The sequence below is a fragment of the Rhinopithecus roxellana genome, chromosome 5 (assembly GCF_007565055.1).
Source record: "Rhinopithecus roxellana isolate Shanxi Qingling chromosome 5, ASM756505v1, whole genome shotgun sequence".
Taxonomy (NCBI): Eukaryota; Metazoa; Chordata; class Mammalia; order Primates; family Cercopithecidae; genus Rhinopithecus; species Rhinopithecus roxellana.
Window position 1 is genome coordinate 79,741,321 of NC_044553.1, and position 17,585 is coordinate 79,758,905.

Below are 17,585 nucleotides of genomic sequence, written 5' to 3' on the forward strand. Positions count from 1 at the left end.
TCCACATATTGTTCTACAAATCTACCTTCGAGGTAAGTTCATAAAAAACTTGGAAATGGGTCATTTATTGTCCATATCTTTCATCATGTTACCCAACTCCCGGCAGCAGCCTTTCTTCTGCCCATGTAATGCTCCTTGCAGGCCAGGAAGCAATCCCAATAATATCATCAATCCCCAGTAAAATGCAATTTACCACTAACTTCACAGAGGGCACCAAGAGAGCACCAAGCAGGCTTGGGTGCTGATCCTTCAATCACACCTCTTAAACTTGATTAATAGGCCTTTTGTTTCCTCCAGTTAATGATAACTCAAGCTCTTTCTGGCTGCAGGCTTTGATGGCCCTGGATTAACTCCCCCACTCCATCCAGCAAACTTTAGGATCTGACACCCAGACACAGACAAGACTCAGCTCCACCTGCAGCCCTAGACCCACACTATGCTTGGGTGGAAGCACTCCTGAGAATGTCTGGTCAGGCAAGTGCTGGCAGTGTGAGACCGCAGCCATCTCTGCACCCCTCCATCTCTGCATTCTTGGGTGGAAGCACTCCAGAGCACGTCTGGTCAGGCAAGTGCTGGCAGTGTGGGACCGCAGCCGTCTCCACACCCCTCCCTCTCTGCATTCTTGCAGGTCTCACCCCCACCTGAACCTAAGACCTAGTGTACTCATGAGGCTCCCTTTCCGTTCTCCAGATTCTCTGCTTCAGTTTCTATTGGATATGTATCCCACATCTGGTGGCAAGTCCCCTCAAATTCTCCATGGAATGGAGTGAAATATAAATAAGTATGCAGCCAAAGAAATTCTGATCTCCCTGTTCCCAAACTTGCCCACTGTTGTCAATGTACCAGAGTACAGAGAGAGGGTCTCATCATCTATCCCACCACTCCTCAACACCCATCAATGGGTTTTATTTTTATTTTTATTTTTATTTTTGAGACAGTCTCACTCTGTCGTCCAGGTTGGAGTGCAGTGGCACAATCTTGGCTCACTGCAAGCTCTGCCTCCCGGTTCACACCATTCTCCTGCCTCAGCCTCCTAAGTAGCTGGGACTACAGGTGCCCGCCACCACGCCCAGCTAATTTTTTTTGTATTTTTAGTAGAGATGGGGTTTCGCCGTGTTAGCCAGGATGGTCTCGATCTCCTGACCTCATGATCTGCCCGCCTCGGCCTTCCAAAGTGCTGGAATTACAGGCGTGAGCCACCGCGCTCAGCCCCATCAATGGATTTTCAATAGAGCCCTCCACAGGGTCCCATTCCCATTGTCTTCCAGAGGATAGTCACTGGTGAAAAGATTAGGTGGTATGAAGGCATGACAAAGGAGAAAGCTGACAACACTGAGTGTTCTGGAAATTGTAGCATAGAGTCCTGACTCCTTCCAAGCCTGCCACGTCTGACCCCAACTCACCCTTCCAGTGCCTGCCCTCACATCAACCTTCTACTGCAGTTTCTGAAATGCTGCAGACTCACTAGTGCCCCTTCCTTGCCCCTGTGGTCTCTTCTGTCTGTAACCTTTCTCTTTCCTTATACATCACACTAAGTGTGATGGCCTCTTTGAAGCCGCCTTCCCCAGACAATCCCAGCAGGGTAAGTGGCCTCTTCTGAGCTCAGCTACCTTTGTGCCTGCCTGCCTTCTTCCTTCCACAACTGACTGAGCACAAACAGGATGTCGGCCCTGTGCCAGATAAGGCATGCTGCTGAGGGCAAACCTAACACAGAAAACAGTGTGACAAAGGCAACTATCAGAACACAGTCACAATAGACAGCAAAGTCACACAGCCTTCTGCACAGAACCCTGCCGCCTCGATGTTAATGGCCGATCTGTTTCCCAAGCTGTGACCTCAAGGAGGGGCTGTGTCCATTCATATTTCTACCCCAGCCCCTAGTAAAGAACATGCCACACAGTAGGTGTGACATGAACATGAAAGAATGGACTTCACAGGCATGTGGAGCAAATACCAATGGCCCCAGGGCAGACACCCCAAGTCCCAGGTTTAAAGCCACCTCTGGGGCTGCTCCCCAGTGTGAGCTGTAAATCAGATCAGTGTCAAAGAGCGAGGTGGCTGCTAATTGACTTGGGACCAGAAGAAGTTGTGAGCTTTTATTTATGGCATTGAGGTTTTGTGCAGAAAAAATAAGTGGAGTTTATCCAGTAACCACTGGTAAATTGTGAAGCAGTGTGAAATGGGAGTGGGAGCATAGGATTTTTCAGGTTTTTTAAGGCCATGCATCGTGCTGAAGGAACAGGAATCCTGCCCTCTTGCTGGCTGAAACTTCCCTGCCCATTGTTCCTGACATAGGGGATAAAAATATGCCACTCCAAAATATGCCACTTTGGCATATGATTGTTTTGAGCTGCAGGCAAATGAAAACCAACAGATACAGAAAGGAGCCTTCTAAGAGCTTCTCTTATGACTAAAAACAGAAACTCTTTTGACTGTTACGCTCTTTGCTCTTATGACTAAAAGCAGAAACTTCTGAGAAACAAGAACTGCATAAATCTCCTCTCTCAGGGAAGTTTTACAGCCGCGAAGATGGAAAGCTGGCGCCAAGTAGGCCCGCACAAACAAACCTTACTCCATTAGGATTCTCATATATTTGCCAAATCTCCTGTTGAAATGTGACCTCCAGTGTTGGAGGCGGGATCTAGTGGGAGGTGTTTGGGTCATGAGGGTGGATCCCTTATGAATGGCTTGGGGCCATCCCATGGTAATGAGTAAATTCTCTCTCTCGTAGTTCATGGGAGAGCTGGTTATTTAAAGGCACCTGACACCTCCTTCTCCCACTTCCTCTCTCTCTCTCTCTCTCTCTCTCTCTCTCTCTCTCCCTCTGTTGCCATGCAACACGCCTGTTCCCCCTTCACCTTCTGCCATGATTAAAACCTATCTGCAGCCTCACCTGAGGCCAAGCAGGTTTCTGGTGCCACGTTTGTACAGCATGCAGAACATGAGCCAAATAAACCTCTCTTCTTTATAAATTAGCCAGCCTCAGGTATTCCTTCTAGCAATGCAAAACAGAAACACAACTTCCTACAGTTTGCCACCTTTGCAAGCCTAAAACCCCTTTCTTTTATCCTGCCACTTCTCTAAACATTTCTTTTTCTTTCATTAAGCTATGTAAGCTGAAGTTCTAACCAATGCTTTGAGTTACTCATCTCTGGATACTCCCATGTATATGCATAATTCCCATGCTAGATGTGATACCCATGCTAGATGCACATGCTAAAATGCTCCTGTTTCTCTCTCTCTCTCTCTCTTTTTTTTTTCGAGACACAGTCTCGCTCTGTCACTCAGGCTGGAGGGCAGTGGTGTGATCTCAGCTCACTGCAGCCTCCACCTCCAGGGTTCAAGCAGTTCTCCTGCCTCAGCCTCCTGAGTAGCTGGGATTACAGGTGTGTGCCACCACGCCTGGCTAATTTTTGTATTTTTGGTAGAGATGGGGTTTCACCATGTTGGTCAGGCTGGTCTCAAACTCCTGACCTCAGGTGATCCACCCACCTCTGCCTTCCAAAGTGCTGGGACTACAGGCGCGCCCAGCCTGCTTTTCTCTTGTGAATCTATATCTTGTGAGTCTAATTTACAGGGACCTAGCTGGACATCTAAAATGGGTACAGACAAAAGGTTTTTTCCATCCCTAATGGGGAGAAATCCACCTCTGACCCCCACAGTAGAGGTGGGACTACTTACAAGCTGACACCATCTGGGGCTCGTGGGGAGCGGCCCTGTTCCACTGCAGGGATTGAGTGTGGGGTATAAATTGTGCTTTACACAACTGCTGCCAGCTCACGCTAGCTACAAACACTGAACAATCTGGATGTCAGCCTTTACATGGGAGCAGATAGCACAGACTGCAGGACAACTATGAAGAGAATCAACAGCCAAACTGAGCAAGTCCCCATTGAAAAGGGGATCATGTAGGAAACATATACCTTTGTAAATGCGAAGTGTGTTTTTCAGGGAGACTTAAGAACATACTACAGTGAGAAAACAAGAACAGGCTGCCAAGAAAAAGCATCCTGACAGCATTAAGCTCTTTTGGCAATTTAAAAAAAAAAAAAAGATTGCTGGGGGGAAAAAGCCCACAACAATTCAACAGGGGTAGCAGATAGAAGAATGGAGTCAGCTGTGAAAAGATGAGCTGGCAAGTTAGAAAAACAATTTGAGGAGCGCTCAGAGAATCTTGGGGAAAAAAGGCAAAGCAACAGAATTAATGGGGAAAAAAATTGAAAGATGTAAAATGTTCTTGGAGTTCCAATATCCATATAACAACAGTAGTAAACATTTTAAAAATAAACAAATGGGCCAGGTGCAGTGGCTCACACCTGTAATCCCAGCACTTTGGGAGGCCAAGGTGAGTGGATCACGAGGTCAGGAGTTTGAGAACAGCCTGGCCAATATGGTGAAACCCCATCTCTACTAATAATACAAAAATTAGCTGGGCATGGTGGTGCGTGCCTGTAGTCCCAGCTACTCGGGAGGCTGAGGCAGGAAAATCGTTTGAACCTGGGAGGCAGAGGTTGCAGTGAATCACGATCGTGCCATTGCACTCCAGCGTGGGTGACAGAGTGAGACCATGTCTAAAATAAATAAATAAATAAATAATAAATTAAACAAATGAAGGGCTATGAGTACATTAAAAAGTATGGCCAGGCACAGTGGCTCATGCCTATAATCCCAGCACTTTGGGAGGCCAAGGCGGGCAGATCACTTGAGGCCAGGGATTCAAGACCAGCCTGGTCAATATGGCAAAACCTTGTCTCTACTAAAAAGAAAACGCAAGAATTAGCCAGGTGTAGTGGCGTACTCCTGTAGTCCCGGCTACTTGGGAGGCTGAGGCATGAGAATTGCTTGAGCCTGGGAGGCAAAGGTTGCAAGGAGCCGAGATCATGCCACTATATTCCAAGAGCGAGACTCTATCTCAAATAAATAAATAAATAAATAAATAAATAAATAAATAGCAGAATATAATTTCCCTGAGCTGAAAAGCTGAAGAAAGACTTGAGTTTTTCAGATCAACAATGGTGATAGAAGATTATTGAAAAAAGAAAAAATTATATAAAGATCTTTAGCAGGCTGGGCATGGGCTCAAGCTTGTAATCCCAGTGCTTTGGGTAGTTAAGGCAGAAGGATCACTTGAAGTCAGGAGTTTAGACCAGCCTGGGCAATAGAGTGAGACCCTATTTCTATACAAAATTTTAAAAATTAGCCAGGCATGGTGGCAGGCACCTGTAATCCTAGCTACTCAGAGACTAAGGCTGGCAGATCTCTTGAGTCCAGGAGTTCGAGGTTACGGTAAGCTATGATCACACCACTGCACACCAGCCTGGGCAACAGAGCAAGACCCTGTCTCTAAACAAACAAATAAACAAATGAAAACCATCCAACTATATTTATTAGCCAGGCGTGGTGGCAGGTGCCTGTAGTCCTGGCTACTTGGGTGGCCAAGGTGGGAGGATTGCTTGAGCCCAGGAGTTTGAGGCTGTGGTGAGCTCTGACTATACCACTACATTCCAGCCTGGGTGATAGAGTGAGACCCCATCTCTAAAAAGTATACTCACAGAGAAAAAACAGACCGTAACTGGACTTCTCATCTGCAACACCAGACTAGAAATCTGTGAAGCAAGGTTTATACATTCTGAGGTAAAAGCACTGTGATTGTGACCTCAGAATTTTACACCTAGCTAAACTTTCCCTCATATGTGACAGCAAAAGGACATACAAGTAAAGACACTTAAGGTCTCAGAAAGTAAACTCTGGAAAGTAAACTCTGGAAAGTAAACTCTGGAATAATTTTTTTTAATTACTTGACGGAGTATTCCTGCCAAATGGAAAATTAATCACCTTAAATAATTCAAGAAAGGGGAAGAAAAGCTATAGGAAAAATTATGTTGAGCAATGAATCCATTTAAAGTCTAAGGTATGGCTAACAGGTGGGTTGTAATATGATCATGAAGCTTAATACCTGTTCAGAAAGGATGCTTACAATAGAAAAAAAAATTAAAAATTTGGTAGTAATCTGGAACTAAAAGTTCACATTATTTCAACTAAATCTGAAAGTGAGAGGGAAGAGGGAAGAAGAGAAGGTATAAAAGTGTGCTAAATGTTTTAATTTCTCTGGAAGAACAGTTATATTCTACTCTTTGTGGTGATAGATGAGATAGGTTCTAGAGTGTGCACGTGCATGTGTGTGTATACACACTTTTTTTTTTTTTGAGACAGAGTTTCGTTCTTGTTGCCCAGGTTGGAGTGCGGTGGTACAATCTCGGCTCACTGCAACCTCCACCTTCTGGTTTTAAGCGATTCTCCTGCCTCAGCCTCTTGAGTAGCTGGGATTACAGGCGCCCACCACCACGCCCAACTGATTTTTGTATTTTTAATAGAGGCGGGGTTTAACCATGTTGGTCGGGCTGGTCTTGAACTCCTGACCTCATGATCCACCCGCCTCAGCCTCCCAAAGTGCTGGGATTACAGGTGTGAGCCACTACATCTGGCCCTGTTTTTTTTGTTGTTTTTTTTGTTTTGTTTTGTTTTTTTAAGACAGAGTCTCATTCTGTCACCCAGGCTGGAGTGCAGTGGCGTGATCATGGCTCACTGCATCCTTGAACTGCCAGGCTCAGGTGATCCTCTCTGAGGAATACCTCCACCTCCCGAATAGCTGGGACGAGAGGCATGTGCCACCATGCCCAGCTAATTTTTGTATTTTTTTGTAGAGACAGAGTTTCACCATATTGCCCAGGCTGGCCTCAAACTCTTGGGCTCAAACGATCCACCAGCCTTGGCCTCCCAAATTGTTGGGATTACAGGTGGAAGCCACCATGTCTGGCCTATATATATATGTTTTAATGGGGAAGTTACCACTCTGTAATTATTATTTAGAGAATTGGTGAAACAGAATGGAAGGAAAGGTAGAAAGTTTTGGCCAAGGGTGATGTCTCACTCCTGTAATCCCAGTGCTTTGGGAGGCTGAGGCAGGTGGATCACAAGGTCAGGAGATCGAGACCATCCTGGTCAACATGGTGAACCCCATCTCTACTAAAAATACAAAAAAAACTTAGCCGGGCGTGGTGGCACGCGCCTGTAGTCCCAGCTAATCGGGAGGCTGAGGTAGGAGAATCACTTGAACCCTGCAGGAGGAGGTTGCAGTGAGCCAAGATCACGCCACCGCATTCCAACCTGGGCGACAGAGCAAGACTCCGTCTCAAAAAAAAAAAAAAAGAAAGAAAGAAAGGTGGCAGAAAGTTTCAATAGAGTGTAGATATACACACACACAAGCACTAGAACTTACATATATATGGATATACACATATATATGCATATATACACTATATATACATATATTTGTATATTATATATATGTGTGTACTGTACAACAAATACAACTTTTCAACTCTAAGGATTATTGCTAGGAATATGTGAGTCCAAGGAATATCCTAGGCCACTAAGAAAATCTCAATATAGTCTTAGATGTAGAACTCATACAAACTGTATAAACTGGCCATAGTGCAGAAATTAGCAAGTATGAAATCGCGCCACCACATGCCAGCCTGGGTGACAGAGTGAGAAACTAAACATCACAAACTACTTGAAAATTTTAGAAAACACTCTTCTCTAAAACTTTTCAAGAGAAAAAAAAATTTTTTTTCTTTTTTCAATGCTGGCTCTGATGCTCAGGTTAGAGTGAAGTGGCACCGTTACAGCTCATTGCAGGCTCAAATTCCCAGGTTCAAGTAACCCTCCTGCCTCAACCTCCCAAATAACTGGGACTACAAGCATGTACCACCTAACATGCCTGGCTAATTTTTTTTATTTTTTGTAAAGATGAGGTCTTGCTATGTTGCCCAGGCTGATCTTGAACTCTTGACCTTAAGCAAGAGAACCTTTTTAATAAAAGACTGAAATGATATTTGAGAAATGATTGACTATAAGAACACTCATAAAATTATCAAAGTTATGGCATACAGCCAAAGCCATATACAGAGAACTTATGCCTTAAAAAAGTTATGATTAGGCAGGCATTGCAGCTCATACCTGTAATCCCAGAACTTTGGGAGACTGAGGCGGGTGGATCACTTGAGGCCAGGAGTTTGAGACCAGCCTGGTCAACATGGGAAAACCCTGTCTCTACTAAAAATAAAAAAATTTGCCAGGCGTGGTCGTGGGCACCTGTAGTCTCAGCTACTGGGGAGGCTGAGGCAGGAGAATCACTTGAACCCAGGAGGCACAGGTTGCAGTGAGCCAAGATCGTACCATTGCACTCCAACCTGGGTTACAGAGGGAGACTCTGTCTCAAAAAAAAAAAAAAAAAAAAGTTATTATTATTAAACAATAAAGATTGCAAATAAATGAATTATAAGTTCAAGAAGCTAGAAAATGAATAATGACAAAAGTTAGAAGGAAGAAAATGACAAAAATAATAAAATGACCAAACAGAAAGAAGGAAAATATTAAAATCAGTAAGCAATCTAAGGAAAGACTAAAAGTACCGTACTTTGAAAAGACCACTAAACCACAAATATACAACATCAGAAATTAAAAAAAGGGGTACAGTTTACAGACCTAGAGGATTTTTTTTTTTTTTTTTTTTTTGAGACGGAGTCTCTCTGTCGCCCAGGATGGAGTACAGTGGCACGATCTCGGCTCACTGCAAGCTCTGCCTCCTGGGTTCAGTCCATTCTTCTGCCTCAGCCTCCCGAGTAGCTGGGACTACAGGCACCCGCCAGGATGCCTGGCTAATTTTTTGTATTTTTAGTAGAGACGGGGTTTCACCGTATTAGCCAGTATGGTCTCAATCTCCTGACCTCGTGATCCATCCACCTTGGCCTCCCAAAGTGCTGGGATTACAGGCGTGAGCCACCGCACCTGGCTGAGATTTTTAAATTACGAAAGATAACTCAGGATGAACTGGAAAATTTTTCAGAACTCTGACACAAGAACCAGAACAGACTAATTCGATGGCAAAAATGGGAAAAGTTCTCAAAAATCTACTATAAAAAAGGCACCAGTTCCAAGATGGTTTTTCAAAAAACTTTTATAAGCCTAAATTTCTTATATTCTTCAAACTGTTCTAGAGCAGAGAAATTATAATAGAATTTTAACATTCATTGAGTATTTAATATGTGCCAGGCACTATGCTAAACAATTTATATGTACAGTTGGCCCTCAGTATCTGCAGGTTACACACCTGTGGCTTCAACAAATATTGGATCAAAAATATTCAGGGAAAAAAAAATCAATAAAAAAAGTACCACAATAAAAAATAATACAAATTCAAAAATATACTAAAACAACTCTTTACATAGCATTTACATTGTATTAGGCATTGTAAGTAATCTAGAGATGATTTAAACTATACAAGGAGGGGCTGGGTACAGTGGCTCACACCTGTAATCCCAGCACTTTGAGAGGCCTATGTGGGAGGGTTGTTGCTTGAGCCCAAGAATTCTCAAGACCAGCCTGGGCAATGTGGCGAAACCCTGTCTCTACAAAAAAATTTAAAAATTAGCTGAGCGTGGTGATGCACACCTGTAGTCCCATATAATCTGGAGGCTGAGGTGGGAGGATTGTTTGAACCCCAGGAGACTGAGGCTGCAGTGAGCCACGAGTGCAGCACTGCACCCCAGCCTGGGCGACAGAGCAAGACCTTGTCTCAAAAAATAAAAATAAAATAAAAATTAAGCATACAGGAGGATGTGTAGAGGTTATATACAAATACTATGCCATTTTATATCAGAGACTTGAGCATCTATGAATTTGAACCAATCTCCCATGGATCCCATGGGATGGCTGCATTATCATGTTCAAAACATGAAAGCTTACAAAATCATTAAGAAATTAGTATAAGGTTGGGTGCGGTGGCTCACGCCTGTAATCCCAGAACTTAGGGAGGCTGACGCAGGTGGATCACCTGAGGTCAGGAGACCAACCTGACCAATATAGTGAAACCCCGTCTCTACTAAAAATACCAAAAAATTAGCCAGGCATGGTGGTATGCACCTGTAATCCCAGCTACTTGGGAGGCTAAGGCAGGAGAATTGCTTGAACCCGGGAGGCGAAGGTTGCAGTGAGCCAAGATCACGCCACTGCACTCCAGCCTGGGTAACATAGGGAGATTCTATTTCAAAAAAAAAAATTTTTTTTTTTAATTTTTAAATCCAAAAGATATAACCAGAGATAAAGCCAATTTCCCCTAATTTATTGCAACTTCAATCAAAATCCAATGAATATGTAAGTTTTAAAACTGCACAAATTGTAAGAGCAAAAGAAATGCATAAATTTTTTTCCTTCGAGGAATTTGTTCCTGAATTCCTTAATTAATCCCTTAATTCCTCAAAGGAAACAACAACAGGCAAAGGACCTAAACAGGCCATTCACAAACGAAGAAACACAATGGCCGATAAGCAAGTGGAAAGCCACTCAACCTTTACAACAAGCTAAGAAATATGGTGATACCAGCTGTTGAGAAGTCGGAGGGGAAAGCTTATTCTGATAGTGGGGGAAGTTTATCCTAAAGCAGGAAACAAACCACACTCAGTTTAGCAGATATGTAGTTTAGCAGGTATGTGGTTTAGCCATATATAGTTCTGAGTTGTCAAAAACAAGCGAAAAATGCTTTCATTTTGCAAGTGGATCCCTAAGAACCAAGAAGAGCCTTCTATAAACAATCTATTTCTGATGGTTGAAAGTTCACATAGTTATGCTACCATTTTGGCTAAAAGAGGGAAAATAGGACCTGGTAAGACTGCTCCTACCTGCATGTATAGAAACTCTCAGAAGAAACATTCAAATCTAGTAACAATGGCTACCTGTGGATGGGAAAAGGTAGAAGTGGTGGGAATTAGACAGTTGAGGATGGACAGAAGACTGCACTCTCTCTCTCCTCTTTATAAATTTTGTTCGTGAGCTGTACGAATGTATTACCTATTTAAAAACTGAATTAAAATCTGTTTAATAAAAATAATTACAACTGGATGTGATTTTTTTTTTCCCATACAGACATTCTCAGATAGCACTGCCTGGTGTTAATGGTCTCAACTTTTCAGACAAACTACCTACCTGCCTCTGATCCTAGAATCCAGCCTTACTGAGATTCCGTGTCAGTGCTCATGGAAAATTCCACTCGAAGACTTTCTAAAGGGCAATTTGGTAACATGTATCAAATGTAGAATTTCTGTCCCCCTACAGCCAGCAGTGGCACTTCTAAAAATTTATCCTGAAGAAATTACTGGATAACAATGCAAAGATGATTCTGCAGCATTATTTATTATAGGAGGAAACTGGAAACTTACTATCCACCTGCGTGGGGACCGGCAGCATAAATTGTGGTCATGACCAGGGATGCTGCATATCTGCAGACCACATTTAGAGTTGCAAGGCCCCAGAAGCTCCTTGTCCTCAGCTGTGTGACTCTTTGGATCTTTGCTCCTCTCACCTCTGGTTCTTGGATGCACCATCCCACCCTGTGCCAGCCCACTCACCTGGTCAGCGTAGGGGTGCGGTGGTTGGGGTTGGAGCAGAAGATATTGTTGGTCTTGCGGGTGCCATCCAGGAACTCACGCACGGACTGGTTGCGCAGCTCTGCTAGGGGCCGGGCCTCGTGCTTGAGGAACCACTGGTGTGCCTCGAAGCACTTGGCGCAGAGGAGCTGCTCGCACTCAAAGCACCAGAAGTCGGCCGACTCTTTGCAGCGGATGCACACGGCCTGTGTATCCACAATCTGCCGGTACACCGACAGGCGCCGCTGCAGACTCTCGAAAAAGACGTTATCCAGGGCGGGCGTGTCTGCACCTAGGGGCCAGGGAGCCTGGCAGATGGGGCATTGCATGCCCGACTCCTCCAGGCATCCTGAGCACAGCGTGTGCAAACAAGGCAGCAGCTTCGGGCACTTGGCTTCAGCCTGGCATTGCTGGCAGCGCAGAAACTGGAACTCCTCCTCTGGAGAGGGGGCTTGCTGGGGGACCAGAGAGGCGGGTGAGGCCTGGAGAAGTCCCAAGAGCCCCCACCCACTGGCCAACCACCCTTACAGCTGGAGCCTGGAGTAGGACCTCATATTCCATTCCAGCCAGTCATTGGATGATGCAAAACCCTGGCTTATCAGCACCCCAATACTCCCACTTATTCAGGCCCTCCTGTTCTCACTGCACCATTTATTGAGCATCTACTTCTCATCACACACAGTACTAGGCCCCAAGATATAAGAGGTATAGGATACATTCTGCCTTCAAGGAACTCAGTTTGAAAGGTAGATACACTAAGTACCAACCTCATATAAAGTGCTTAATGCACAGTTTGGGGGTTCATCAAAGAGGTAAGCATGGAACAACCATATGACCCAGCAATTTCGCTCTTACATATATAACCAAAAGATCTAAAAACAAGGACCCAAACAGATACTTGTACAACAATCTCCAGAGCAACATTATTCACAATAGTCAAAATGTAGAAACAATCCAAGTATCCATCAACAGATGAATAGATAAACAAAATGTGTCTATACATATAATGGAATATTATTCAGCATTAGAAAGAAATGAAATTCTGATACATGCTACAACATAGATGGACCTCAATGACATTATGCTAAGTGAAATAAGCCACACACAAAAGGTCAAATACTGTATGATTCTGAGGCAGGAGAATAGGGTCTGGAGGCAGGGAACCTAAGGCCGATTCCCTCTGACTTCCTAGAACTAAATCCAAAGGAAAACCCCAACTCTCCATGCCTAAGTAACAAAAGGACCAGAGGCTACTCTCTTTGCAAACCGCCCCATTTCCTGCCTGGCAGATGGAAAACTGAAAGTACCTCTGATTGGTTGCTTTCTGCAACCAATGGGGTGAACACCAAGTGGCCAATGGGAAACCTCTAGGGCATATTTGGAACCCAGAAGATTCTGTAACTGGGGCCCTTGAGCCCTGCTCCAACCAGTCCCACACTGTGGAGTGTACTTTCATTTTCAATAAATCTCTGCTTTCATTGCTTCATTCTTTCCTTGCTTTGCTGTGCATTTTGTCCAATTCTTTGTTCAAAACGCCAAGAACCTGAACAACTTGCAGTCAAGACCGTCTACTGGTAACAATTCCACTTATATGAAATATTTAGAATAAGTAAGTTCATAGGGACAGAAGGTAGATTAGAAGTTACCAAGGGCTAGGGGAAGGACAAAATGAGGAGCTATTGCATTACTGAGACTCAGGACACACCACTTCAAAATACGACTGCAGGAGGCCAGAATATGCCACCCTTGAAATATACTTCGTTGGCATATTTTAAGCTGGTTATTCTGAGAAACTGCTGATACAGGAATAGCTCTGAAAAGCTCTCCTTTTGTAAAACAGAAAGGCATTTGCATCTTAAAGAAAATCTACATTAGTAAAATGATCTATATTAAAAGAGGGTTGCTCCAGACAACTCTTATTATCTAAGAACTTTTTATCTACATAGCAAGACAACAGCTCCTCTCCTCACCCTCCCATAACTTGTGTTATCATCACCACCCAGAAGCTCCAAGCTCTTTTCTGTAGCTCAGGATGTTATATAGGCTTCAATCATCTGACCTTTCTTTGAGTCTCATACTTTGTGGGACTCCTGAGTATACATATGTAATTAAATATGGGTTTTCCCCCTGTTAATCTATTTTATGACTATTTAATTCATAGCCCAGCCAAGGAAACTAGAAGGGTGGAGGGAAGCCATCTTTCCCTCCTTTATGGTTTAAAGGGTACAGAGTTTCTGGAGTAATGAAAAGGTTCTGAAAATAGATGGTGGTGATGGTTACACAATATTGTGAATCTACTTAATGCCACTGAACGTTACACTTAGAAATGGTTAACATAGGAGCTTATCCGTTGGGTATATTTTACCACAATTTTTAAAATACAAAAGCAGGCCGGGCATGGTGGCTGACGCCTGTAATCCTAGCACTTTGGGAGGCCGAGGTGGGCAGATCACGAGGTCAGAAGTTAGAGACCAATCTGGCCAACATAGTGAAACCCTGTCTCTACTAAAAATATAAAAATCAGCCAGGTATGGTGGCGTGGCCTGTAATCCCAGCTACTCAGGAGGCTGAGGCAGGAGAATCACGTGAACCCGGGAGGAGGAGGTTGCAGTGAGCAGAGATCGCACCATTGCACTCCAGCCTGGGCGACAGCGCAAGACTCCATCTCAAAAACAAACATAAACAAACAAACAAAAAACAAAGCAAAACAACAACAAAAAAAACAAAGTGCTTAATACAGTACCTGGCACATTTGAAGTGCTCATAAATGTTCGCTAGTATTGTTAAGTAATGTTATTCTTAGTTGTAATAATGCTTATAAAAGTTACTGTAATACGGTGTCCTCTGTACTTTCATGAAGGGGAGCAAAAGGGCCTGGAAGGCAGCAGAACAAGAAACCCAAGTAGTTCTTTTGGGGGTGGAGGTGGGAGGTAGGCAGGACAGGTGTGGCAAGAGAAGGGTTTGTTAGGGAGGCTTTCTTAAGCAGAAACCACATGAGCTGGGAGGCCTTGGCAAAGATACCTCTTCAGTCTGAGCCACAGTTTCTCACCTCGGATCTGGGAAGTTGGTTTTAGTTTTGCTGTGCCTAGGACATGCTCCTGGCTCCAGGCCAGCGCAACAGGGCTACCACCTCCATCATCCCTAATCTGTGGTCCTGCATCTGAGGCAGGATTGAGGCAGGGCTCGAGGGTGGGCGGACGGGCCCAGGCCCGGAGGCCACTGACCCTTCTCACCTTGCACAACTGCTCAGTGGAGAAACCGCAGCCCAGCGAGGCCGCCCCAACTCCTCCGGGTCCTCTTTTCTACTCTATCCTACCCTCCCGTGCCCCAGCCGAGAAGGTCAGGACCCTGGTGTCTGGTCTTCCTGCTTTGTGTCACTCTCTAGCGTACTTGACCAAATCCTCCGTTAGACCCTCTCTTCCCAACTCTCCCCACCACAGCAAACCAACAAAGCCTAACCCAATCATCCCCTAACCCAGTAGTACCTCTGTAGGGCTGTGGCTGGGGCTGGGCTGACGGCCTTCAGAAGGGGTCTCGGGGGGAGGCATGGTGGGCGCGTGGGGCCGGGCGGGATCCTGCTGGGGCCTCGGAGATCGGGCGGGTTCAGGCTCCATGGACCTCAGCTTAGTTTCGATTCTCGGTTTAGATCTTGGAGAGCGTGAAAAGAAACTAAAGGGGAGGCGTGAGCCAGTTGGCTGAGCCCCTTGAGCTGTCCGAAAGGGGAGGTGCCGGCTCAGGGCCCGCCTCTGGAGAGGAAGTGAGACAGAAGCTGGGGGCGGTTCTAGGGGCAGAGAGGCCGACTGTGGGTTTTAAAGACACGCCCAGAGCGGGGAGGAAGGAGAGGCGGGGAGCAGCAGACCTACTGCTGACTTACGGTAAAGCGGGAGAGGCAGGGCAGAGCTGCAGCCCCGCCCCCGGGTTTGATCCATTCGTCAGTTCACACTGGCACTGCTTCGTGCCACTTCCTGCCGGGAGCTGGGCGCACAAAGATGAGCCACACGCAGCCCCAGCCCCTGCTTTCTAAGAGCCCTAGATGTAATGGAAGAGCAAGCTTGCAAACGGAGACATTCTGGAAAGGAGAGCTCTCAGCTGGGACCTGAAAAAGCAGTGGGAATTCACCAGGGATTCAGGGCTGTAGGTGGTGGGGTCCAGGGGACACTGGAAACACAAAAGATAGCTCTTGCAAAAGGCATGGAAGTTTGAAACACGAAAGCCTGTTTGGGAACTAGTTTTGGTCATTTTCAGATTTAAGAGGGAATTCATGAGAAATGATGCCCAAGGAGTGTGCTGGGACAAGATCCTAGCTAAGGAGATTGGACCAGTTCTGGGAGTGATGGGAAGTTGGTGAAGGATTTGGAATCAGGGAACAACACGATCAACTGTGCATGATGGGACAGTCACTCTAACAACCTAGGGGCACGTACCCTGGTCTAGGACAGTGGCTGTGGGATGCAGAGGAGGGTCTTGAGTCAGAGATCCTGGGAAGCCAGTGACTGGAGGTGAGGGAGCAGGGTGACGCCTTGAGTGACAGCTGGAAAGGCTGGTGGATCTGAGGTGGTGGGGGCAGGAGGGAGGGGAAGAGCTGGAGAGCGGGTATGAAGAGGGAGAGGGGAGAGCCAGCTAGGTCTTCGCCAGTGGAAAAGCATGCCAGACTCCCAGCTGGTGAGGGGAAAAGGGCACAGCTCCAGGTGACCTCACTGGGCCAGTGCCCCTGGCTTCAAACTTAAACCATCGCAACTACTGTGCTGGCTCCTGTGTACCCATTCTGTACTCTGTTCCAACTTAAAAACAGCCTGGAAAGGATGATGATAGGGCCTGGCTCTTGTAAACCTTATAGTATGCGGGCTGGAGGTCAAGGGTTGGGTGGATACCCAACTTCCTAGGGACTGTAAGAGGCCTCAGGAGCCTGCCCTTCCCTCCAGCCTGGTCAGTACTCCCAGGCCTTTAGAGAATCAGTCCATGAAAGCCAAATATGGTGGGCAGCCATCTGCACAAGGGACCTGGAAGTGGGCTATGGCAGGATGGGGCTTCGGAGGCCAGAGGCGATTGGCTGAGGAGGCAGAGCTGGGGAAGCTTTATTCATTTATTTGCTTGCTTTGAAAGATAGCCTGCTCCCAGACTACCCCAGAGTTCTGTTGGAAGTTAACACTTCTCAAAGTAAATTCGCAAGTTGCGTTCAGGTTTTCTCAAGCCCTGGAGAGGCCAGTTAATTTCAGGTACCTAGATCAAGGGGCATGCTGTTTCTAGACCTGCAGGACTGAGGGCCTCACCTCTGTGGTGCTCTGGGGCCCCTGCCTTCATGTGGCTCTGTGCTATCCCCTTCTTCCTTACACTTCCATGCTCCCCGAGGTCTGCATGTGAAACTTCTTTCTTTTTGTGCCAAAGTTCAGGCCTTCCTACTCCACCTTGATCACAGTGACCTGGCTAGGCCATTACTTAACAAATAAGTACTGAGATCTGCCCTATGCCAGTCCCTGCTTGCTGGGCTGTGGGTTCACAAAGAGGAATAATTTGCAGACTATGTCCCAGAGAAACCCAAGGTCCAGATATGGCATGCCCTGCCTCCAGTGTGCGAGAAGGAGTGCTGAGAAGGCTGATATAGCATGTCCTTGATCCTGGAGAAGATTCGCTTCCTGTAAACCCTGATGAGATCTTGCTCTCTCTCTCTGGCTGCAGTGCAGTGGCACGATCATAGCTCACTGCAGCCTCAAACTCCTGGACTCAAGAGATCCTCCTGCCTCAGCCTCCCAAGTGGCTGGGACCACAGGCAGGCATCCCCACACCAGGCTAATTTTTCAAAATTTTTTGTAGAGATAGGCTTTCACTATATTGCTCAGGCTGGTCCTGAATTCCTGGCCTCAAGCGATCCTCCTGCCTGAGTCTCCCAAACTGATGGATTATAGGCGTGAGCCACCGTGACCAACTTCCCCTCCAGCTTTTCTAAGGCTGAGTAGAAGACGGGAGGAGGCGATGACCCCAGCGTGCTCCCGGGAACACCGATCGCACCCCCTGGCCCTCGGCTGCAGTTCGGTCCTCCCAGCACTGGGGGCGCCATACGACGGCGGGAGCGGGCCCCGGCCAGTCTCCTCCTCCTGCGCC

The 17,585-nt window shown here is 46.0% G+C and overlaps 1 protein-coding gene across 1 annotated transcript in view; it reads right to left on the reverse strand.

Annotated features, from left to right (window-relative positions):
* Window positions 1-15,217, reverse strand: part of LOC115891998 (protein PML-like) — a 31,026-nt gene extending 15,809 nt beyond the window's left edge. Inside the window, exons 1-2 of the mRNA XM_030931110.1 lie at window positions 14,972-15,217; window positions 11,469-11,941 (exon numbers count right to left, since the gene is read on the reverse strand). Of these exons, the coding sequence (XP_030786970.1) occupies window positions 11,469-11,941; window positions 14,972-15,100 (602 nt within the window). The 5' untranslated portion in view covers window positions 15,101-15,217. The remainder of the gene's footprint in view (window positions 1-11,468; window positions 11,942-14,971) is intronic.
* Window positions 15,218-17,585: the final 2,368 nt, after the last annotated feature.